This window comes from Pseudorasbora parva, chromosome 8, assembly GCF_024679245.1.
Source record: "Pseudorasbora parva isolate DD20220531a chromosome 8, ASM2467924v1, whole genome shotgun sequence".
NCBI classification, from domain to species: domain Eukaryota; kingdom Metazoa; phylum Chordata; class Actinopteri; order Cypriniformes; family Gobionidae; genus Pseudorasbora; species Pseudorasbora parva.
The window spans coordinates 22,967,110-22,992,762 of NC_090179.1; the positions used below are offsets into that span (position 1 = coordinate 22,967,110).

At 34.8% G+C, this 25,653-nt stretch overlaps 2 protein-coding genes across 3 annotated transcripts in view; one reads left to right on the forward strand and one right to left on the reverse strand.

Moving 5' to 3' along the window:
• Positions 1-699: 699 nt before the first annotated feature.
• Positions 700-18,275, forward strand: c4 (complement component 4). The gene is made up of 41 exons (XM_067450432.1): positions 700-867; positions 1,004-1,196; positions 1,306-1,477; positions 1,598-1,668; positions 1,762-1,847; positions 2,078-2,160; positions 2,242-2,329; positions 2,410-2,515; positions 3,599-3,725; positions 3,926-4,041; positions 4,181-4,351; positions 4,521-4,718; positions 4,831-5,016; positions 5,115-5,258; positions 5,410-5,539; positions 5,644-5,721; positions 5,800-6,000; positions 6,433-6,550; positions 6,705-6,775; positions 6,947-7,086; positions 7,234-7,437; positions 7,546-7,597; positions 7,686-7,772; positions 7,964-8,167; positions 8,325-8,400; positions 8,582-8,738; positions 8,822-8,926; positions 9,008-9,176; positions 9,328-9,515; positions 11,518-11,673; positions 12,020-12,079; positions 12,169-12,259; positions 12,535-12,706; positions 12,815-12,902; positions 14,223-14,297; positions 14,478-14,580; positions 14,667-14,756; positions 14,849-14,941; positions 15,023-15,106; positions 17,256-17,400; positions 17,492-18,275. The coding sequence occupies exons 1-41, from the start codon at positions 809-811 to the stop codon at positions 17,631-17,633; spliced, it is 5,079 nt and encodes a 1,692-aa protein (XP_067306533.1). The 5' UTR covers positions 700-808; the 3' UTR covers positions 17,634-18,275.
• The window catches only part of trim3a (tripartite motif containing 3a), a 31,516-nt gene continuing 23,537 nt past the window's right edge, over positions 17,675-25,653 (reverse strand). For both annotated transcript variants that reach the window (XM_067450433.1, XM_067450434.1), the window contains 9 exons: positions 25,240-25,587; positions 23,707-24,097; positions 22,945-23,048; positions 22,693-22,860; positions 21,521-21,689; positions 21,352-21,411; positions 20,948-21,018; positions 20,585-20,725; positions 17,675-19,494 (listed from right to left, as the gene is read on the reverse strand). In XM_067450433.1, coding sequence (XP_067306534.1) covers positions 19,342-19,494; positions 20,585-20,725; positions 20,948-21,018; positions 21,352-21,411; positions 21,521-21,689; positions 22,693-22,860; positions 22,945-23,048; positions 23,707-24,097; positions 25,240-25,587 — 1,605 coding nt within the window. In that variant the 3' untranslated portion in view covers positions 17,675-19,341. The remainder of the gene's footprint in view (positions 19,495-20,584; positions 20,726-20,947; positions 21,019-21,351; positions 21,412-21,520; positions 21,690-22,692; positions 22,861-22,944; positions 23,049-23,706; positions 24,098-25,239; positions 25,588-25,653) is intronic.

A 25,653-nucleotide genomic window follows, 5' to 3' on the forward strand; every position in this document is an offset into this window, starting at 1 on the left:
GGTTCTATCTGCATTCTGAGCAGTTTTGCGATACTGAGCTTCAAAGATTTTGTATTTCATATAGTAAAAATTATATAGGGAACAAGTCTTTTGTATACATGAAAATGACAGAGACCCTAAATGTGTTCTAATTGGACAATATCAATATCAATAATAATAATAATAATAATAATAATAATAATAATAATAATAATAATAATAATAATAATAATAATAATAAAATAATATAATAATATAGTAAAATATTTTTTTCTGATTGGGATTATAAGGTTCTTCTGACTTTGAATTTCAGATTTACTTTTTATCTCAATTCTGATTTTATTTCTTCCAATTACAAGTTAATATCTCAGAATTCTGAAAAAAAAAGTCAGAATTGTGAGATTAAAAAGTTTCCATTATCTCTTTTTATTCTGTGGAGGAAATAAGCTTCCATAGTCCATACCAACATAATCCATATTGGTGGACTATCTAAGTGGGAAAACAACATCTTACTAATTACATCACTAAATTTAATACAGAGGCATGGCATTAAAATTTAGAATGTACTGTATTCATTGGACTGGTGTTTTCTTTTCTCATCGCCTTTGCTCCAGACATCTGCTCTTCCTGTGTTCTGCAAACAAGATTTCTTGTAAATCACATGGCCAGGCATTTTTTTTTGCCAAGATTTTCCCTTTTTTCAGTGTCAAAGCCCAATTTGTCAGAAGAAATCATAAGAAATAGCCCTCATAGTTTTTTTCTCAGTTAGTAAGTCGTTTGTTAGCTGTCCTAGTGGAATAATCCCAAATGAGCAAGGTGTAACGGCAAGATGATCTTCCCTCTGTTTGTTGCATTTTTGTTTTTTCTTGTGGATGCACAGAGACCCACGTAAGTACTAGAATTATTTTACAAATGTATACAACTTTTGTTTTCTCCTAATGACCAATTTCTTGAATTTTGCTGTATCTTAATCAGTGTTTGTGCTGTTGTAGCTTATATGCATGTGTATGCTTTTTTACCGCAGATGCCTAATTGTTGCTCCAAATAAAATTCACCTGGGAGTGGAAGAGACTGTGAGTGTGCAGCTTCATGGAGCAACTAAAGAAATCAGAATGCAGCTATACTTTGTATCCCAGATTTCCACAATAATTCTGTCAGAAAATAAATCTATAATCCTTAATAAGGACAATAACTATCAAGCTGTGGTAAAACTTAAGGTAAGTCTGTAGACTTGAGATTTTAGGATTTTTTTTATTTTATTTTTTTATGTTGTTGTTTTTTCCTCAAAGTAAACTACCAAAGTCTTTTCTAACCTATGTGCTGTAGGTTGATCCTGAGATTTATGGAGATCCAAAAAGGGATTCATATGTTCAGCTTGCAGCCAAAAGCCATGACATCTTTCCAGACAAAATCAAAAAAGCCAACATCTTTTTGTCAACTAAAAGGGGGTACATTTTTATCCAAACAGACAAGCCCATTTATAATCCAGGAGAAAATGGTACTGTTTGACTATTCTATTTCTTCTTATTCTTCTTATTTATTTCTATTAAGTATCATTTGTTTACCAGTGTTAAAAATGGCCACTATAGTTTAATCTCTAGCTCTTTCTGTTTTTCAGTAAAATACAGAATTTTCATCCTAGACAACTACATGCTGCCCATAAAGGATCAAATTCACGTTCAGATAGCTGTAAGTGTTTTTGTCCATGATGACATGTAAACAGCATGCAAAATTACCTGGATTGAGCAGATTTAAAAAATAATAATAATATTTTTTTTACAGAATTCTAAAGGCTTGATTGTTTACAATCGTATTTTGAGATGTGACCAAATCTTACAAAATACCATCGCCATACCAAAAGTGGAGCTGTAAGTTAACAACATGAGCACTAAATGAACTCTAAACAACACTTTACTACTCATCAGCTGTACTTTAAATAAAGTGTGTATTTTGATTAATTAAAATGTTGGTTTAAAAATCACAGTATGCACTATACACTGTACATATTCTTAAACAATGGGCTACATTACATAACAGGAGACAACTATGGACTTGTAAGGAACCTCAATAATATATTGTCATTTTATTAACACTTCAGGGCTGGCAAATGGAAAATCATTGCATCGTTTTATAAGTACCCCGAAGCTAGCTCCGCAATGGAGTTTGAGGTCAAGGAATATGGTAGGTATTATGAAACTACATGTGCATATATTTTTAAGAATTCTCATTTAATCTGTCACTTTAACCTTTCATTCGTCATAGTTTTACCCACATTTGAAGTTAAGATTGAGGCTTCACAGCCTTATTATATTTTGAAGAGCAAGTCCTTTCCATTCAACATCTCTGCCAGGTACGTACACTACATGCTAATGAGGTTTATTGTTGATTTCAGATTTTGCCATGTAACTCATCCGTTTTTGGTGTTTTCAGATATACTTATGGGAAGGGGGTCAATGGGATAGCATATGTTCGATTTGGACTTATTGATGAAAAGGGTAATAAGATATATCTTACAGGAACTGAACAGCAGATAGCAGTAAGTAAATCATTTTGTATTGGAATAAAAAGCTAAAATGCTACCGATAAATACGTTTTTGTGCTTATGATATGTATGATCTATCAAAAAAAAAAAGATATATATATACACTGAAAAAAAAGGAAAACACATTGTCCAATTTACGTAATCTTATTATTTGCAATCTACGCAACAAAATTGTGTTTCTCTTCGAAACATGATTTCTTTGCTTTCAATTAATGTAATTCTTTTAAATGTGATGTGCAATCTACTAGAATACATTATTTGGGGTGAATGTGAACCAATCAAGTACTCGAACATGATTTTTTGCTGAAACTGTAGTTCCCAGCCTGCTTTGCGTGGGACTTGACGAAAAGAGTAAAAAATGTTAACTTATGTGTTATTTTATGTGTTTTGGGCAAAATTTTATTTTTATTTTTGGCAAAATTAGATAAGAGGGAGACTTTATATTGTTTAATAGTGTTTAATGTTTAATTATGTTGGAATAATTAGACTCATTCAAATTATACTGGGTTACAGTGGAGAAGAGCGGAGCGATTGCTTATACTGTGGACTGAGACAGAACATGTGATTAAAGAGAATTTCATACATAGCACTTGACATGTTCATTATGTGCTATTGCTGGCTAACAGAATGAAAGTTAGCTTGTGCAGTCTTATAAATCAGTCAAGTGACCACTGAAACATACTAAAAATTAAATAAACTTGTGATTTGATTAAAGAGTCAGGGTCTCAAGCCCCCTGTGCAAACCATGTTGTTAGGAAGCCATATTAAAATCATGTTGAGACTACTTAATTGGGTTACTTAAAAATTACTTCATAAGTAATTTTTGATGTTGATGTTTGATGTTGATGTTGAATTTATGTGAACAAATTATGTTTGTTTAGCGTAATTAAATAAATAAATATATATATATATATATATATATATATATATATATATATATATATATATATATATATATATATATATATATATATATATATATATATATTCAGTATGATTGTCAGATATATTCAGATTGTCAGTATGTGATTTTGTCAGTATCTGATTTGTATTTGTTTGTATTCCTCTGTTATTTAGGTAGAGGACGGCACCACAAGCACAGAAATATGCACTGATCTCATAAAGACAGCATCGGAAAATAACACTCAAGGCCATATAGAGGGATATTATCTTTATATTGCAGTCTCAGTTTTGGAAAAAGCAAGTGAGTAATAAATGGAAAGCAGCCTAATGATTGGGCAAAAAAATCTAGTTACTACAAGTGTAAAAGTATATTGATGAACTAATTTAGCATTTCTTTGCATTTATTTTATTCATATGAAGTTACTATTTATCCCTAGATAGATATTATGTCTAATGACTGAAAATTATATCACAGTGGATGTTTGTGCTTGTTTTATGCAGGTGGCAATCTAGAGGAAGCTGAAAGTTCATCTGTGAAGATCGTGACATCACCATATGTTGTTGATCTGTCAAAAACCAAGACATATTTCACCCCGGGTGGCAAGTTTTCCATTTTGGTATGTGGCCTAAAAAAAATTTAACTCAGATTTGTTATTTTATCACTTTCTAGCATTAAAATATATGTATGCATTAGTATCACACATGCACACACAAATAAATTAAATACTTTTATAATTATTTCTGCATTTTTTGCAGGCTACTGCAACTTATCCAGATGGCAACAGAGTCCCAAACTTGAAATTTACAGCCATTGTTACAATAGAACCACCAGAGCAGATTCTGAAGATTGAGGGCCGGGGAAATGAAATGGGTGATGTAGCCATGGCCTTTCAAATACCACTACAGGCTAAGAATTTAGCTATAACGGTAAAATTTAACATGATTTATCTTTATTACCATTCCAAAATGGACATAATATACAATTACTTTGTTTTAAACAACAGTATCAACCTTTCATGTGTTCTTATGACTTTGGTATTGGCCAATCAGCATCCAGGACTGGGACTGTCCGTTTTATATGGTCCTTATTTTGCAGGTGTCTGCCGAGGGGAGAGACCAGGAGGTAATCCGTAGTGATAAAAAGATGACAGCCAGTGCAATAAAAGCTGAAGAAAACAGTTATCTTAGTTTAGAAGTGGAGCAGCAGTTCCTGAAGCCTGGAGAGAACTTGAAAGCCACATTACGGGACATTACACCTCAGGGTGCAGGAAAACCAACTTTCTTTTATTTTATGGTAAGAACAATCAGACTGGATGTCATTTTTTGAGTAGGTTTTTACCAGAAAACAAGGATTTGGATTATCTATTCTCTTCCATTATTTTAAAAATAAATCATTTCCCAAACAGGTTTGGAGTAAGGGACAAATTGTGCAGGTTGGGAGGGTGCCAAGAACTGAAATCACAACAATCAATGTGAACATCAACGTGGATATGGTGCCTTCTTTTCGCCTGGTCGCCTACTATGTTACACCAAAAGAAAAAATCGTGGCTGACTCAGTGTGGGTCGATGTAAAAGATGTCTGCAAAGGCAAGGTACAGCGGAGGCGATTTATCGTTCAGAATCTAAATCTGGTGCTATTATATTGGATTGTTTTAGAAGCGAGTGTTTCCACATACTGTTTTGTGTTTAGGTAGAAATTGATCCAATGGCTGAGATAAAACCTGCGACTGGGTTTAAGGTGACGGTCAGAGCAGATTCAAAAGCCAAGGTGGCTCTTGCCGCAGTGGACTCGGCAGTTTACATTCTGAGCAAAAACAAACTAAGCCTCCAAAAGGTAACACGTTTGGGATTATGTACTGTACATTTATGTACAAAATCAATCAGTTTTGTGGATATCTAGTACGCTATGCTAGTGTGTACTCCTAAAAGCATGTAGCAATTCAGTATTGCTGCTCATGATTGAGATGAATTTTTCTTTCCCACAGATGTTTGAGTACATGAACTCGTATGACTTGGCCTGCTCTTTCGGAGGAGGAGAGGACACTAGTGCTGTTCTGCAGAGAGCTGGGTTAACTTTTATCTGTAACTGTGATCTGGAAACCCCTTTACCTAAAAGTAAAATGCCTGTTGACAATCTATTTTGTGAATAATTATTCATGAACCATGTAAGAGCATGACCAACAGTTTTTTATATCATATCATATATATTATATCATCAGGTCATAAGTGTTACAACTTTAAACCTGGCCCTCGCATCAGGAAGGCAGTGGACTATGCTGTAAAATACAGTGCTGTCGGTAAGAGGCAAAACAACAATTTGACAACCTTTGATCATTCCTCGCATGATTTATCTTTTAATCATATCATCACCACAGTCAACAGCTTTAAGAACCACGACAGGAAATGCTGTCTTGATGGTGTGAGGACAAGCACAAGGCAATTGTCCTGTGATGAGCGTCTCAAAAGAGTAAAAGAATCGGACAGCTGTCGTAAGGCTTTTAAAAAATGCTGCGAAGCTTCGAATGAGAGGAGGAAGAGGGAGAAACTGGAGAAGAGAAAAACCAGCCTTGGAAGAGGTACAATTTGTCTTGCACAATTTCTCGGAAGGGTTTTCTTGGATTAAACCCACATTTATTGCACAATTCAGTGATTTGATCATCTAAATCAAACCAGAAAAAAACATTTGTGAGCCGTAAAGCCAATTTAGTATATTTTATCAATATTATATATGTTTTATAATATTGTCTCTCTTTTGGCTCCAATGCCACTATAATTTAAATGATAAAATATCTAAAATACAAAAAATGTTACTGAGCAGTGAAGTCATTTAGTGTATAATAATTGTCAATATTTATACTAAATTGGCTTCACTGCTTACTTAATCAATTTAAATTATAAAATGTATTATTATTATTATAAATAATAATATTACTATAAAAAAATAAGGTTAAGCTATATGCTACTTTCAAAAGCTGAAATCTACTCTCTTTTTCTGTCTCTCACTTTAGCCACTGACGACACACTGGATGAAATTGTTATTAATGAGGATGAAATCTACCTCCGTAAATATTTCCCTCAGTCATGGATGTGGACAGTCATTGAAACAGATAACACTGGCATTATCAGGTCACCTATTAATCATATAATATTTTTGACAATATATAAATATTTAAAAAATGAGTTTGATATGTTATCTATATTTCTAATACTGAAGAAATAATTACAGAATAAATTACTTTTTACATAATTTTTCTAATACTTTGTTGTCTTTTGTATAAAGTTATGATGCAGTTGCTCCTGATTCTATAACCACTTGGGAAATACAGGCTGTGGGCATTTCTTCCACAAAAGGTTACCATTAACACAAAATGTGACTTTTTATGCCATTTGGTTGGCTATTTTTATGCTGATCAGTTTTTATTTGTATTTATTTTATTATTATTATTATTATTATTATTATTATTATTATTATTATTATTATTATTATTATTATTATTATTATTAATTTATTTTTATTTTTAGGATTCTGCATTGCAGAACCAAAGCCCCTGAGGGTCTTCCAGGATTTCTTTTTGTCTGTCAACCTTCCTTACTCAGTGAAAATAAATGAGCAACTTCAGGTTAAAGCTGTTGTGTACAATTACAAGCAAGAGAGTTTAACGGTAAATTTCATGAATCTTTATTTCAGGTGCTATTCCTTTTAACCAGCAACTAGGGCATGTGCCTGAAAAAATATTAGTGTGACAAACAAGATTAATAATAATTTGTAGAAAAAAGTTCTGAGAATGCTCTGTCATTTGTCTATATAGGTAACAGTGAGGATGACTAAGACAGACGGATTGTGCACTGCTGGTGGCGGTGATGTAAGCGAGGAGGTCATGGTTCCTGGTAACTCAGCTGTGGCCGTGTATTTCACAGTGGTGCCCCTTGTTATTAAAAGTATTCCCATCACCGTGGTGGCTTATGCCCCAAACACTGCCCAGGACCGCGTAGAAAAGGAACTCCGTGTGGAGGTATAGTGTGCCACCATACCTGAGAAATTAAAGGTGTTTTTTAAGGGAATTTCTACAAGTAATTCAGTGTGACACACAAAAACTCTCTTTGTAATCCTTCATGTTTAGGGGGAAGGGGAACTCGCCTCTATTGACAGGGAGTTCATCATTGATCCAAAATGTAAGAATCTAGTACATATCCAGTACAATCAGTAGATTATGTTCTTAGGCTTTTCATGATTGTAACTTTTTTGTCTTTATATACACAGTGAGGAACAGTGTGGAGTTTGAAATTACAGCCCCTAATGATGAGATCCCTGGTGGGACAGACTCAGACATCTTTTTGAGTTTAAAAGGTGAGGTGGTATATACAAATGCTTATCAATGTTTTTTAAAAAAAGAAAGAAATGATACGTATATATATTTTTTAAAAAAATCAGTCCAGTGATCAAGTGAATTCATGTTCTGTAAATGTTTCTGAAGAGTGGACTGACGGACGGACGGACGGACAGACAGACAGATAGATAATGACCTTGTTATTTTCCAGGTGGGATGATGGGCGAGTCAATAGATAACTGTCTAAACCTGGAGGGTATTGATAAACTCATCCAGCTGCCCACTGGCTGTGCGGAGCAGACCATGGTGAAGATGTCTCCTGCTATTCATGCCATGAGATACCTGGATGCCACAGGACAATGGATATCACTGAAAGCTGAACGAAGAGATGAGGCCCAATCAATGATCCAAAACGGTGCGTATCCATCAAGGGCGTAGGTTTGGTCTCAGCTTTGCATGGTAGGGACATCCCACCAGGTTTGCCCAGATTATATAGTCTATAATTTGTTATTTAGGAAGGAATAAATCTATTCATTTATGAGGCTCTTCTTTCATCTTGGTATATGTACCAGGTTACAGCACAGTTCTCACACACAAGAAAACTGATGGCTCTTACGGAGCCTTTCTGAGGACCCCCAGCAGCATTTGGTATGTTTTTTTTTTTGTTGTTGGTTTTTTTGTTCCTCTTGTGCAGCTGGAATAGCATGGCACTATCAATTCCAAAGCATTGATAAAATCTAAATGCTATATATATATATATATATATATATATATATAATATCCAAGAAATCCACACATTTTCTTCAAATTCTACCCAACCTGACTGTAGGCTTACAGCATTTATTGCCAAGGAACTGACGGAATCTATGGGTATCATCACTGTGAATGACTTACATATTCAGGAGGCCATGTCTTATCTCATTTCCAAACAGAAGAGCAATGGTGCATGGGATGATCCCAATCGCCTATATGACAGAGGAATGAAGGTACAGCTTATAGGGTATATTTATTGTATTTATTAATACTGATTGCTAACATTGACTGAAAATAGACAAATATTTGTCCTCAGGGAGGAGTTGGACTGTCAAAAGATGATGTTGCCCTAACTGCCTTTCTCCTTATAACAATGCACCGTACTTTGCAAGTCTACAACCAAGAAAGTGATACAGAACTGGTAACGTATTAACTCTAGTGGCAAAACATTTCTTCTATTCATTAACTACTGAATCAACTATACAAACCTCTTTTTTTCTAGAGGGCAGCTATTGATAAAGCAAAGTCTTATCTAGAAGGGCATTTGGATGCTTTGGAGTGTCCCTATTCGCTCGCCATCACAGCTTATGCCTTGGCCTTGCATGACCCTCAAAGCGCAGAAGCCCGGCGAGTGCAGCGGAAGCTAAAAGACATTGCTAATTGTGACAACAGTCAGTAATTAAATCTTGAATTATTTCTCTTAGAACATAATCCACTTAACATTGTTTTATTAGCATGGGAAAAATGTAGTCACATTTTCTTTTTAGCTTAGTGATCACATTATCCAATCTATGCATAATCTTTTCTTTCCTTTCTATACAGCAAAGTGTTTTTGGAATGCCAACGGTGGCAGAGGCGAATCAGCTGGTAAAGCTGACGCTGGATCTGTGGAGACCACAGCATATGCTCTACTCAGTATGCTCTCAATGCGCGACATGCAGACTGCTAAACTCGCTGCAAACTGGCTGACAGAGCAGCGCAAGTATGGTGGCGGATTCCGGTCCACACAGGTGAGTGCACAATTATCTTTAGGTGCACAATTATTTTAACTATAAAATGTTGAAACATGACTACTCCCAATTCTTAACGATTCCTTATAAAACAATTACAAAAAAAGTGTTGTAATGTTGTATTTAGAATTGAAACGGTTTGATATATACTACCAATTAAAACAAATTTTTGTAAGAAATGAATAATTCGATTTATCAAGTATAAACTGATCATAAGTGACAGTAAGACATTTATAATGTTACAAAATATTTATTTTTCAAATAAAAGCTGTTCTTTTGAACTTTATATTCAAAGAAAAAATTTATCACAGTTTCCACAAAACTGTGATGTTTTCAACATTTATAAATAATTTTAAAAAATTGCATATTAGAATGATTTCTGAAGGATGCGTATGAAACTAAAGACTGAAGGAATGATGCTGAAAATTCAGCTTTGCTGTTATAATAAATTATAATGTTTCATATTTTTACTGTAGTTATGATCAAACACATGCAGCCTTGGTGAGCATTGAGACTCAAAAAAAAAACAAAAAACGTACCGACCCCAAACTTTTGAACAGTGGTGTTCCTTCATTTCTAAGAAATTTCACATATATCAAAAATTAAGCCAAACCATCTATATGTTTGGTGCTAACAGATCCTACACACACGATCACACACATTGCATTATAAAGGACTGTTTATTACTAATAAGTTAAGGGGTGGTTGATTTATGATTGAACTTTTTTGACTTAAAGTAACGTTAACTAAGTAATGTTGCTGTTTGAGCAAAAACATTTATATAGGTTTTAACATGAATTGCTCTTGTGCTGTATTGCCAATTTTAATTTTGTAGTGAACTAATCCTTTAAAGGTCCGATGATGTGGATTTTTTTTTAAATTATGTTGTAATGTTTCCTGACGTGTACTTATAATGTTAGTATGATTTTTACATCATAAAAAAAGGTCATAATTTAGAAATAAAAGGGATTTTTCTATCCTAATTTTATCCTTCTGGCTTGAATGCTGTGTTTGAAGGGGGATTTTTCAGTGTAAAGGCCCACTGCTGTGATTGGCTGACATCTTTGCATTTGAAATGCGTATTACATGCGGAACCCCTCTTGAAAATTTTTACTATACGTTTTTTTACTATTACAGCTGTCGTGATTGACAAATCGTGAAAGTGTGGATTATAGCATTATTTTAATAACAGATTTGTTATTCGTGCTACTAAAAGAAACAATGTGAAGTTGATCGGCTTGATTCACTGATGCATAAACAGTATTAAACAATTTAGAAAGAAAGACTATGTGTACTAGAATAATTAGCTATACATCAGAAATCACTGATCCCAAATCAGGCATTAATGAACACTGTTACTCACTGTTTGTGTCGGTGCTGTTGAATCCATATGGTAAAAGTCTGTTTGTGCGACAGAATTAAATATAAAAAATAAACTGAATCCAGATTGGCTCATCTGAGCTTTAATTTTCTAAAAGGCAGAGCAGGATACCCAGGGCTTGGTTTACACCTATCATCATTTCTAGCCACTGGGGGACCATAGACAGGCTAGGGGAACTTGTATTAATGATTAAAAAAACCTCATAAGGTGAAATTTTCATGTGATATGGGACCTTTAAGAAGAGAAAGAGTTGTAATAGAGCACACTTGGGAGTCTGCTCAAGCTGTCATATTCTTATTTTCACATTTATTGCAATACAGTACATAAAGCAAGGTGACAACATAAGTTATAATTGTAATTAAACTAAACTATACATGTTCTATCTTCATCCAGTATATATTCTCTGACAATTTTATCATGCTATAAAAAATATCTGTGGGTATTTAGTGCTAAAGATTCATATACACACCCTGGGGACATCAGAGGCTTACTTAACATCTTGTAAAAAGACATTATAGGACAATTTAAAACTGAAATGTGACATAACGGTGAGGCATACTAATTTTTGTGTTGGTTTTCCAGTTTGAATTAATCCAGTATTTAATTTGTGTTAATGTGCAGGATACAGTCGTCGCTATTGAGGCTTTGACGAAATACAGCATGCAAAACAACGATATAGAAAACTTGAATCTGAAGGTGGTAATGTGTCTTCAAAATGGCACAAAACAAGATTTGCACTTGACCAAAAATAATGCGCTCACCGCAGAAGCTGTTAAGGTAAGAAAGATTCCTTAAAACACTGATGGTGCTAGTATATTCCTAAATGTTGACTTCTTTATCTTCAGATGATATATGCTTATACTTTACAATTAAAAATAGTGATGACTCTCATCCTTTACTGTCCAGATTTTCTTTTCTTTTTTGAATGAGTAAGCCCTTTTCTCTAATTCCATATTCTAGCGACTAGAAAGTATGTTCATGGCTTTGATGTAACTAATTAAAAAAAAGTAACAGAAGTTTTGATTTTGAAACATCCAGTTTCAATGAGGAACGTCAACAGAGTGAAGGTCTTAAAATATGTAATAAAGTCTCATAACAAGTAAAAAACCCTTTGTTTACACAGGTCAGAAATGCTGGTAAATTTGCTCTAAATGTTCAGGGAACAGGACATGGAACATTGGCAGTAAGATTTGTTTTTTTCCAATGTACATTGTTTTTGGTATATGATCGTTACGTTTGTGGTATTTTTAAATTACATTTGGCTTATTACAGGTTGTGCAGATATACAGAACTATGAAGAAAGATGAATCACACTGTGATCTTTTTCACCTTAGTGTTACAGTGGAAGGAGAGATGGAATTCAGTACGTAACATTTTATGGTCCGCCGCTGTTATAGGTCACTGAATAAAAAATAAAATAATTGTGTGTTTAATGTGCATTACTATTATTATTATTTTAATAAATATTTTATTATTAAGTATAAAAGTTGTATTCAACCAGACAGGAATTTAAAAACTATACATTCAATGAAAGTTGCACAGATCTAGTATTTGGGTGATCTCAGATGGTGAGGAGGAATAGTAACAAATGTCATCTCATTTAGACTAGAAATCATAAGTAAATATGCTCTTTTCTAGAAATGTCCGATAAGGAAGAAACGTTTGATTATTACAATTACGAAGATGAGGAGGATAAAAAAGATGAGCCCATGAGCAACATAGAATGGTTTGATCTTCGCAGCCGCAGAAAAAGACAAATCTCAGAGGAGCCAAAGAAAGAGAGTTCACTCATATACACAGTGTGTGTGGGGTGAGCACAGAAATTAATATTGATGTGTTATATAAATGTTCATTATAATTATAATGACTTGGTTGGCCTCTCTGAGTTGGCCTTTTTTTCTCCTCTGTCCTCCCACAGCATGAAGAAGAATAATTCTGTTGGCATGGTCATGGTGGACATCTCACTCCTAAGTGGACTGAAGCCAAACCTCAAGGATTTGGAACACGTGCATATGCATTTATTGTTATTATTAGGGCTGTGCAATATATCGAAATATCGCAAATGTACATATCGCAATATGCATATCTCAACCGCACGCAATATCTGAATGATTTTAATAGGCTACTTCAACATTGTGAAAAGTGTACATTTTATGTATTTTGCATTTATGTAAAAATTATATTATCAGAGGTGACAAATTTTTTCTATTTTTTATATACAAATTTTTATATATATATAGATACCGATCCGGAATAACATTATGACCTAAAATTGTATGCTGTGGTATTTGGCACCAAGATGTTAACAGCAGATCCTTTAAGTCCTGTAATTTGCAAGGTGGCGCCTCCATGGATCTGACTTGTTTGTTCAGCGCATCCCACAGATGCTCAGTTGGATTGAGATCTGGGGAATTTGGAGGCCCAGAACCATTTTGCCTTTTGGCAGGGCGCATTATCCTGCTGAAAGAGGCAACAGCCTCCAAGGAATACCGTTTCCATGAAAGGGCGTACATGGTCTGCTGCTTAGGCAGGTGATACGTGTGCATCCAGTGGCGCCAGTGCATCCTGGTGCCAATTTTTCCACAGGCAAGCGATGCACATGCACCCGGCCATCCACGTGATGTAAAAAACATGATTTTGGAGATGCTCTGACCCAGTCGTCTAGCCATCACAATTTGTCTCTTGTCAAACCCTTACATTTTTCCTGCTTCTAACACATCAGCTTCGAGGACAACATGTTCACTTGCTGCCTAATATATCCCACCCACTTACAGGTGCCATGATAAAGAGATAATCAGTGTTATTCACTTCAGCTGTCAGTGGTTATAATGTTATGTCTGGGTTGTGTTCTCGGTTTATATATAAAGTGTTGTTTGTTGTGTTTTTTTTGTTGGTACATTTTGTTTACAAAAAAATCCATTATACTCCATTATATAAAAAGGTACTAAAGCTGTCACTGGGGTAGTAGCTTCCAAAAGATACACTTTTGTATCTAAAGGGTGCATACTGGTACCTTAAAGGTACATATTAAAATGGCGATTCCTATGACTTATTAGTATTCTTTGAGTACATTTTAAATAATATTAATACTATTCAATAGTATTTACCGTTTTTGTAATTTGTAACATTTTTTAGCAAGCATTAGGTTAACATCAAAATTAAGCAGCCGACATAAATCATTAAGCAAGTTTTCTTACAATGAGCACCATAAAATAATCTGTATTTTCCTTTGTTCAGTTACAAATAATACAAATTTGATATAAAAGTTTAATGTATTACTTTTATAAGAATTTATTTCATTGTTTTGTTTTGTTTTTCACCCACAGAATGTAAAGGGCACAGAGAGGTTCATTGATCACTATGAAATCCACCATAATAAAGTCTTTCTTTATTTTGCAAAGGTAATGGAAGACTTGAAGAATCCCATGAATTTCAAATGCTTTCCTTTTAATATATGGTTTGCATATTTGCAAAAAAAAAAAAAAAAAAAAAAAAATTTGTCATTAAACTGGCTCCAATTTTATTCAACAGTACTTATGCAACAGACACAAATAATTTGGTTGTATGGTTCATGTCAACAGATCACTGAAACCGAGGAGTGTCTTCAGTTTGGTGCTGACCAGGTCGTTCCCATGGGCCTTGTCCAACCTGCTTCTGCTGTCATCTATGACTATTACAGCCCAGGTCATCAAACGCTATGAACAGAACAATTTATTACCAACATTTTTGAGTATGAACACTGACTAATGCCAATTCAATGTGTAACGCAGAAAAGAGATGTGGCATATTCTATACAGCCCCTCAGAAAAGCCCAATGATCTCCAAACTGTGTAATGGGGATGTTTGTACATGTGCAGAAGGTGAGAAAAAGTAATGTACTATGATTTATATTGTATCAAATGGGTGACAAAATGAAAAAGTGAAACCAAAATGTACATTTGTCATTTTTCAGGTGGTTGTCCAAAGCTGAAAGCCACCTTCAGAAAGGATATGAAACAAAGCACCCGGAATAGTTATGCATGCTACGATCCTATCGTTGACTACGGTGAGAAAGTAGTCATATAATGTACAAATATGTCTTAACTCTATACTTGCTTATATTTTAAATATGTTCTGTTTTCTCTAGTCTATGTGATTAAAATCATCAACTCAAGCAGCGATGATGTTTTTAAGTACTACACCACATTAATCACTGATGTTCTTCAGAATGGTAAGTTTGGTCCTCAGTATTTTTACATTCAAAATGAAACCGGTTTTAATCAGGTTTTGTAGGTTAATTTAAAGTTATAACTTTTATTCATGTTATGGCTGTTTTGAATACTTGGTGAATCATGCCATCCACTGGTCACATATTTCCTAATATTTTCTGTCGTCCAGGACAATACTCTATACTCCGCTCATCTCGGTAACCGGAAAATAAGTCGTTTGACCATAGCGTCAAATTATTTTGACCTACATTCAACACAACTGAAACGTTTATAGTTAAAATGACCTCAAAGGATTTTACAATCTTTGTTGCAGTGTTCGTCGTATTGCTATACCAAATATTTTGTACATTGTAATCAGGCCCTAAAATGAACACTCGCCAAATGCATGTAAAAATGGTTGTTGGCAACTATATGAAAACGGTGTCAATCGGCAAATGACCAGTAACATTTTTAGGAATTCTAACAATATGTTGTGAGAACATGAACGACACTCGGAACAGTTCACAGGCCAGAATATTCAAGCGCAAGATGCGAAAGGGAACTAAATTCATTGCTTGTGCACTGTGTGGGAAGTTTAAACATCTGAAGCGTGCGCACAGGAAGCGTGTCTCAGACAGTGAGTGAATACTAAGTTGAGCTCTTTCATGTCTTTCTTCTTGCACTTGAATAGACAAATTCACCCAAAATGGTTAATAAAAATCCCCATCTCTGGGAACTAGAGTGTGGATCGGGCTACCTTTTTCTGCCCTCGTCCGACAGAGCAGTAACCGATTTGCGGTCGGGCCGCTTCGCGCCGTGACCCATCGTCAATTATTCCTTACATATTGGATATGTGCATTTGGCCTTAAAGTGACAGCAGCCTAATATACCTGCTTCTATCTGCTTTTTTGTTGTTATTAAAAACACTCACTGCGCTTGATTGAATAACTTCTGTAACTTTAATAAGGGTTAATCTATGTTTAGTTTATATAGTGAAGACTATGCAGTTTTATTTTACATTTGATTAACCAACTTTATTCAATTTCTGTACCTGAAACATAATCATTTTGACTGGTATCTAACATTTTGTTATCATTTGCAGTTATCAAGTCCATTAAAAATTATGGGCAGTGCATTTTCTTAAAGGATTAGTTCACTTCCATATGAAAATTTCCTAATAATTTACTCACCCCCATTTCATCCAAGATGTTCATGTCTTTCTTTCTTCAGTTTTTTCTTTCAATTTGTTTATTTGAGGAAAACATTCCAGGATGTTTCTCCACATAATGGACTTCAATGACAAACAATGTGTTGAAGGTCCAAATCAATGCTCTTTAAAGGGCTTTAGAGGCTCTGAATGATCCCAGACATGGATAGGGTCTTATCTAGCGAAACCATCAGCCATTTTCGAAAAATAAAAAAATAAATAACTATATACTTTTTAACCTCAAATGTGCGACTTAGGTGTTCTGCTTTTTGTATGACCTCATCACATCAGAAAGGTCACCTTGGTTAAAACGAACGTGCTAAGACTTAAACAAACATCCTTTATAAAAATAAAGGTAAAACAACAATGTCGGACAACATTTTTAAAGTTGGAGAAGTTTTTCAGCACTGGGTCATTACTTCCACGTACATCACATGTGCATTTTCCGGCGTGATGACGTTGTATGCCGTGAAGAAGAACAACACGGAAGTTGAGAATTTGAGCATGTAGATTTTTGTTTATTTGTAAAATAACCGATGGTTTCGCTATATAAGACCCTATTCCTTGTCTGGGATAGTTCAGAGCTTCTGAAGGCTTTCGAAGCCCTTAGAAACTGCATTGATTTAGACCTTCAACCTGTTGGTTGCCATTGAAGTCCATTATCTGTAGAAAAATCCTGGAATGTTTTCCTCAAAAAACTGAATTGCTTTCTGACTGAAGAAAGAAAGACATGAACATCTTGGATGAGATCGGGGTGAGTATGTAAACTAATCCTTTAGTTTAGAGCCTAGTATTGCAAAATAAACCCAGTCCTGATCACGCTGTCTTTTGTGATCATTTCCAACTGACTGTGCATCCTTCAAGTAATAGATGTTTATTAATATTTATTATACCTAATAACTAGAACCTTCCTGTACATTTTTACTGCAATAAATAATATATCAACACAACCTTTCTTGTTAAAGGGAGGGACTCTGGCATCCAGAAAGGCGTCACGCGTCAGATGATACTGCGCGTATCTTGCGATGAATTGGAGCTGACCAATGAAGCACAATATTTGATCATGGGCCAGGACAGCGCCATCTCAGTTCTGAATAATGATGGACAACAGTAAGCCTTGAAATCTGATGTTTATTAAAAAGGCAAAAAAATGCAAATAGTTTTTAATGTATAAAGCATTTTTCTTCTGTTGTTTCTGAAGTTTTAGGTATGTACTGAACAATGACATGTGGATTGAGAAGATACCAGAAGAAAAGAAATGCAAGGCAACCGCAAGCCGCTCGGCCTGCTTTCTTCTTAATGAATTTATAAAGCAACACCCCATTAAACACTGTGATATTTAGAAAACATAATGAAGATGGTAAAATAACCACTTAAAACATCATTATTTGGCTCTGTAAATCATGTGCTTTTATTTCTAGTGCATATACTGACATATAAAGAGACTGTTACAGTTGTTTGGTACATTGGAAAATAGAGTCCAAAGCATTTTAAATCAGTTTTCCGTGTGTATTGGCAATACAGTAGATTCCCATTACCCTAAATGTATTACAATAATCCCAGATATTATCTCTTTGACATGACTTCTCAGCTTTTCATTATTACACCATAAATCAAGGGTACTCTTTTCAGGGGTATTTTTAGAAATGCTACATGTCTGAGAAATATTCAATAGTGCATTATTGCGGCTTAAATATTGTTTAAAATACTTCATGTGTCCTGTTGTGGTTACACACTGTACAGTTTTATTACAGAATACTGTATTTAGTGGCTTAAACAACACACTTTCTATCGCTTGCACACGTTTATGACTCCAAGTACAGATGCTGTTGTGATTCCAAATTCATTGCTTTTGTGTACGTAGTGGTGTAACATCTTGGCCAAAATGATCACACTGTCATTTCTGATGCAGTAAATATTTTATATTTCATTCATTTTTCCTACATTCATAAAAAACAAGCAATAAAAAAAAAACTAAAAAAAAACCAGTAGTAATTCTTCAGTAATACGGTAAACTATGGCAAGTACCCTGCAAGTTGTTCTTTCATGAATTTGGCAACTTAAAATGCAGCAGTGGCTGGGTGATTTGATTTTCCCTTATTGTTTTATGTCCATATTTTCGGTGTCTTGATGTGACAAATCAACATTCCCTTTAATGTGGTGACTATCATGTGCATGAAAAAAAATACTGTTGTACTTCACTACACATTAGCTTTCTACACCTTGTGAAAACCACTGAAGGCATTAAAATGCAGATAAACGAAACACTTTAACTTAGAAAAATAACATGTACATTATACCATTGCGTACAAAATAAATAAACTTGCTTTATAACCTTTTTACGTGAATACAGAGCATGCAGTATGTCAATTGTGCTGTTGTGGTCGGTGATATGTAGCAAGCCCAAGTCGCTTTAAAAATCAGAGGCACGATGAACCTACAAGCAGTTCTAGTAAAGCACATTGAGAGCTGGGTTACTTTAATATCGAGATTTAGCGCACTAAGAGAGAGTGGAGCTCCGAAAAAAAACATATTACAGCAAATCGATGGCGATCAAATTTACACCATATGATACAAATGCGTACACATGTACAGCTAGTCAATGCACAAAAGGCCAGTTTGATGTAAGAATTTAGAGCTCCATCCACAGGTCATTCTTAAGCTGTTGCATTAATGTTAATGATTTGCCCAGAAAACATTTATTAACTGCCATTTCAACCTGCAATTCTTGTTAAATTTAACAGAGGGGGGTTGTTAAGCAGCTTTAAGTTTTGCACCAAAGGCTTTGTAAAAGCACACAGATAGCTGCCCTCTTGGTCACTGTTATATACACAGCACCTGTTTGGGTTCAATATACAATACATTCATTTAGGAAATGACTTAATGCAAATTTATCAAATAGGGATGCAACATTCATGAAGCCCTGGATATGTTCACTTCAACATCAGTCAAATGGCTGGAAATTTATGTGCAGAGACTTGTGCAAAGGAAAACATGAAATGCCAAAGAAGACCTTATATTTGTTAACTCTTCCACCTCCACGGCGAGTCTTTACTGCAGGTATCGGTACACTTTGAAGCAGTGGTTTCCAGAGTCTGCCACGGCCACGTGACCATCTGACGTGAGAGCCAGACCCTGCGGACCGTACAAAGGATCCGCCGTCGTGTTGATGTACGACAGAAAAGAGCCAGAACTGTCAAACACCTACATGACAAAAAAAAGATTTAGTTTGAATTTTAATAATTGCAATAATATTATATTGTTATTATTACAATAATAGACACCCACGAGAGCTGCAGTTTTGGAGATGATCTAACCCAAGCCATGAAAGTTTGGCCCTTGTCAAACTTGATCAGATCCTTATGTTTGCCCATTTTGTTGGTACTAACACATCAACTTTGAGGAAAAAAATGTTCACTTGCTGCCTAATATATCTCATCCACTTACAGGTGCTATGATGAAGAGATAATCAGTATTATTCACTTTACCTGTCAGTGGTCATAATGTTATGCCTGATAGGCTTCTTATGATATCCTCCTATATCATTATAATGATTTTTAATGATTCTTATCAGATATGATATTACTTGATCAATAGTACCACTGATGTTTATTTCTTCATATATGTTTTCTAAAGTGTGTATTTGGTCTCTGAGTGGTGACTGAGGGTCTGCCCTAGAGCAGTGGTTCCCAAACCTGTCCTGGAGGACCACCAGCCCTGCACATTTTGTATGTCTCCCTCATCAGACACACCCGCTTCAGGTCTTGCCATCTCTACTAATGAGCTTATGAGTTGGATCAGGTGTGTCTGATGAGGGAAACATGCAAAATGTGCAGTGCTGGTGGTCCTCTAGGACAGATTTGGGAACCACTGCCCTAGAGATGTGTGATGTGTCACTAAACACTTAGATAGCAGAACTTGTTATTTTCAGAATATTTTGTTTTACTGAAACACTAAATAATTATGGTGAATACTGCCTGTACCTCACTAAGAAAAAGCAGATGTTATCAGTATGTTTTGGGAAACTTTCTGGTCAGAACTGGAGCTTAATCAGCTCCAACCTTAATATATATATATATATATATATATATATATATATATATATATATATATATATATAATTCAGACATTTGGAATTCTGTCTAAAGTGTCCAAATACTTGAGTCATTGTATAAACAGTCAAGTTTCCATATACTTTAATGTCAAAAATGTATGAATTTGCCCCCAACTACAAAACTATTATAAATCATATTTACTGTCAAGATAAAAATTTTAAAAAAGTTCCATAGCCTACCTGTATCCTACTGTTACCCCAGTCTGCCACAATAATATTTCCATTGCCATCTACAGCCACACCGGTGGGTGCGTTGAATTGGCCGTTCCCTTCGCCATGTGAGCCAAATTTAAACAGGAACTCTCCATCAGCATTGTAAACCTGAAAGAAACCATGAATCAAATGACTTTCAAAAACAATCCCCATTAAAATGAATTTTAAGAAATGTGTATTAAATCATATATTATTTAGCAAAAGTTGCATTAATGTTTCATTAATTAGAGGCAGAACATAAAAAAGACAGCATAGCTGGCTAGAGTTTGATGATTACATGTTATGGCATGTGGAACAGTTTCCGCAATAAAAGAGAAGAGCTCAGCGTACCTTAACAGAATGATTGTGGAAGTCTGTCACAACGATTTCATTCTTGTTGTTTATAGCCACAAAATGGGGACCTTATGGCCATAAAAGGAAATAGAAAGAGAGAGAGAGTTATTATTACATTCAGAAGATGTTTTGTTTCTGGCAGCATAGACAACACTTATGCAACCTGTACCTGCACACACACACAATGTGTTTTCACATTGTATAGGGACTTCTCATAGATCTATAAGCTGTTTTCCTCAGTGAGATCAAAAAATATCCCCCAAAATTCAAGGATTTTGGATATTGCTGATATCCAGAATAGTTTTCTGATTTTCTGTTTCAAGATGACCTCATTCAATAATCATAAAACAATCTACAACAAGGTATAGTTAATCTAAAAATGAAAGAAGTTTAATACGCACTGAAGGCAGGGCCAGATTTACTCTGCTTTGGCTCTGTTGGTGTATTGGGAGTAGTTTTGTCTGCAGAGAAACAGAAAGAGGCACCTGATCAAAACATGATCTGGCCACAAATGAAATGCTCAAGACCAGTGCAATAGCACAAGAAACTCGACAGAATAAGAGACATTACCTGCAAATTGCCTCTCTGATGTTCCTTTGGCACCGAATTTGGTCACCAGTTTGCCGTTGGATTGGAAAATGAAGACACAGCAGGCCTTGTTGTCTGCGGTGATAATATGACCGTTCTTGTCCACAGCCACTCCTTTAGGTCCCATCAGCCGACCTGCACCGATTTTATTCTGCCAGAAAGCCAAGAAAACCACATTAGCACATAATTACCAACTAATTAACCAAATGAATGTAGAAGAAATTACAATTTTACTCTGAAAAATTATTAACCAATAAATAGCAATCACTCTTCTGTTTATGTAATAATTTACTTTTTCTTGACACTTTAGATTTTTCCCATCATCACATATGTTAATGAGGAGGGCATGTCTAGAATGTGTGTAAAATACATGGTTTTGTCTTGTAAGCAGTGTTGGGTGTGTAATTACTAGTAGTAGTTACTACGTAATTAATTACTGTAGTTTAATTACTGTTCCCTTGAAAAAGAAAAGTAAGGGATTACTCTAATTTTTGTGTAATTTAATTACAGTTATTTCACATGTCATTGAAAAATTATATATAATACAATAGTGGAATTAACATCAAAAAGTCAAACTTTAAAATGCATGTTTTTTTATCTATCCTTCTCATAATTGCAATACTTTGGTCAGTTAATAAAATTAATTGATGTAGTTTTGTATTATGATTTTAAAAAAGCTGTTTCATGTCTATCCTTGAATCACTTAACTACTCGAGGTTGATATAGGATTTGAAAAGTAAATAGTAATAAAGTAATTAAATACTATTTGGAGAGAGTAATTTGTACAGTAATCTAATTACACTATTGAAGATATAATAAATAACTTGTAATTAATGACTTTTTAAGAGTAACTTACCACTCTTACCATTGATAGTAAGCATTTAATATTCAAAAACTACGATGAACGAAATCACGTTATATTTCATTTTAATTTTGTATTATATGAAATTTTAAAATTAAAAATGTAATCTGCTTTGATTTCTGGAATTATGTTTAATTTTATTTAATGTTATAATTTTAAAAAGTCATTAATGAATTACAATTAAAAAATATATTTTAATACATTTTATATTTAATGTATTTAATTATTTTTTATAATTATTCTTTTTTTTTAAAACAATTGAAATTACAATCGTGAAAGAAACGCAAATGACCTTAAACTTTCCATCTGGGGAGAAGATGTTAAGCCATCTGTTGTCATAGTCGGCCACTATAATGTCACCATTCATGTCGACTGCAACACCAGTGGGGCGTTGGAGCTGGCCAGGGGACCGACCTCTGACCCCAAACTTCAATTTGAATTGACCATCATTGGAGAACACCTATCAGATCACAGAATACAGCAAAAGTGATTTTGGCTACTCAGTCCACATTTATGAATATATTTTACTTGTTAAAGGTGTTACCTGTATGCACTGGTTGTTGCTGTCGGCTACCACGATTCGTCCATTACTGGTGGTAGAGATGCCCTGCAGGTTGGAGAACTCCCCTCGCTCTCGCCCCCGTGTCCCTGTCACATCAGATAAGAGGTCAGTGGACACATTCTGATGCAGACCAACAATGAAGCAGAAACAACCTTATTATCTTTACAGCTTAACTTAAAAGTCTGCAAATTATTGCATTATTATGTCTATAAAGCAAGGTTCTCACACATTTTGAGCAGATCATTTTTATATATTTTTCCATGGCATTGCCAGTGATTACCATGGAGTCCCTAAAGGAAAATTGTGATGGAAAAATACAATTCGGTGCTTTTGCGTTACCCCAAGAAACTTTGCGTTTGCTCGCAAAACATTTTGGTATATGTCCCATGTGGCTCTGTAGGTTACAGTGCAAGAATTTTTCTTTAAAATAATTCAGTTTCAGACCAATTTGATAAGCAATATTCCAATGACATATTCCATTACTTTTAAGATTATAAAAATGTAATAGTACAAAATATTTTAAAAAATTCTGGCCAAAATATATTTCAAATATCAAGCTAAATATGTGTTATAAATCATGTGGCTTAAGGATATATATTTTGTTTAAACCTTCACATACCAAAATACATTACAAACTGTAATATAAAGTATATTTAAAATCTGAAATGTATCTTAAATACAGTTTGTATTAGATTTCAGGATGCAATCTGATGTAAATATATAAAACCCCCAGCTCTAACTCACCCACTCTAAAGATGAGTTCATCCTCTATGGGATTCTCCTTCTTCTTCGTCGTACTGTACATACTCGAGGGTCTGCGCACTGCCTTCTGGCGCACATGTCCTCCGCCCCCTCCACCTCCTCCAGGAGACTTCACGCGCCTCTTCACGTCATCGGGCGACTGTGGGGCGTCACTGAGTTTAATGGCTCTCAGGCGGAAGGGGCTGCCCCTCACAGGCTGCCCGTAGAGCAGGACGGAGAAGGAGAACTCGCCCTCTGAGCGGAGAGTGTAGCCGATCTCGTAGGTGCCGTTCTTGTTGTCTGTTATGTCAGTTTCTGTGACGGTTCCATCTGGACCACTTATCTGAGCCCTCAGTGCAGCATTTCCAGTCTTTACAAGCTCACCGTCTTTGTCCTAGGGAAGGCAGTTAAAAACTTATGCTACAAACCTAAATCAACCTTCTGCATTCAACCAGTCCCTCTGAAACAACCTGTGGTTTGTGCTTTGCTTGAAGGGCTGAAACTACATTTTGGCAGAAATTAGAGATTTTTAGAGAATTTATTTTGACAAAAAAAAAAAAAAAAATTATATATATATATATATATATATATATATATATATATATATATATATATATATATATATATATATATATATATATATATATATATATATATATATATATATATATTAATAATAAATAAAGTTATTTTAATAAAAATAAATTGTAAAAATAAATAAAGTATAAAAATAACAAAAAATTAATTATCATTTATATATTTATATAAGTAATTTTCATTTTGAGTAATTGTTCAATTATTATTTACATTTTATATTTAGATATTATGTATTGTACATTTTTCATAACAATATTTTTTTAACTATTTAAATAAAAATAATTAGTCAATAACAAATAAATAATTATTTGAACAATTATATAGAACATATCAATAATTATACATTTTTCTACTTTTCATTTTATGTTTTAATTTCTTGTAATTTTATTGTTTACGGAAGCCCTGAACGGCCATGGATAATATTTTTTTTCTGTCTTATGTCGTGATCACGAGTTAATTTTCTCGTGATCTCAAGATAACGAAAGTTGTTTTCTCGTGATTACGAGAAAACAACTTTCGTTATCTTGAGATCACGAGAAAATTAACTCGTGATCACGACATAAGACAGAAAAAAAATATTATCTATGACCGTTCAGGGCTTCCGTAATTGTTTATGTTTCTATCATTAATTTGAAATGCATTCAACTTTTTCATTTATTATTGATTATTTATGTATCAGACAGAACTGTTATATCAGTCAATCTCTAATTAGGACTAATTTCTTATCCACAAATGAAAGGCAGAATATTACAACACTGACTGATTTATGAATCTGTCACAATGTAATACAGACTTTGCAAAGAGGCTGTTACTGAACAATAGAGCAGTGAAAATGATATTGGACATGACAGCAGACTCGCTTAGTTTCAATAAACGGTTAAGTTACAGCATGCTTACAAACTGATCTCAAAAACAAGACTCAACAGTGACGGCACTAACCTTTGTGGTCACTGTAACAGTTGTGTTTTGCCCGACAACAGCATGTCTGAGGCCCTCTCCAGTGGCCACGCTGGTGTGGCCCACGGAGCTGGTAGTAAGCAGGACACCCAGGTTCTGTATGGAGCGACGCAGCCCCTCGGTCTCCACCTGACAGTCTAGGTGGCCGTTCTCATGGGGCTGCTCAGGGAAGGCGTGGCGGGCGAGAACGCCCATCCGCTCTCCCATCTGCTTCTGCACCAGGAGCACCTCAGTGGGGCTGCCATGGTTCAGCGCCTGCTCTGTGAAGGTACAACTGCTCTGGATGTTCTCCTTCCCTTGCAGTAATGCAGTGAGTTGGGCCTGCAGCACCTGCAAAAATATTCATTATAATCACAGCAGATGCCCCAAGAAAAATAAATCAAAAACAAAATAAAA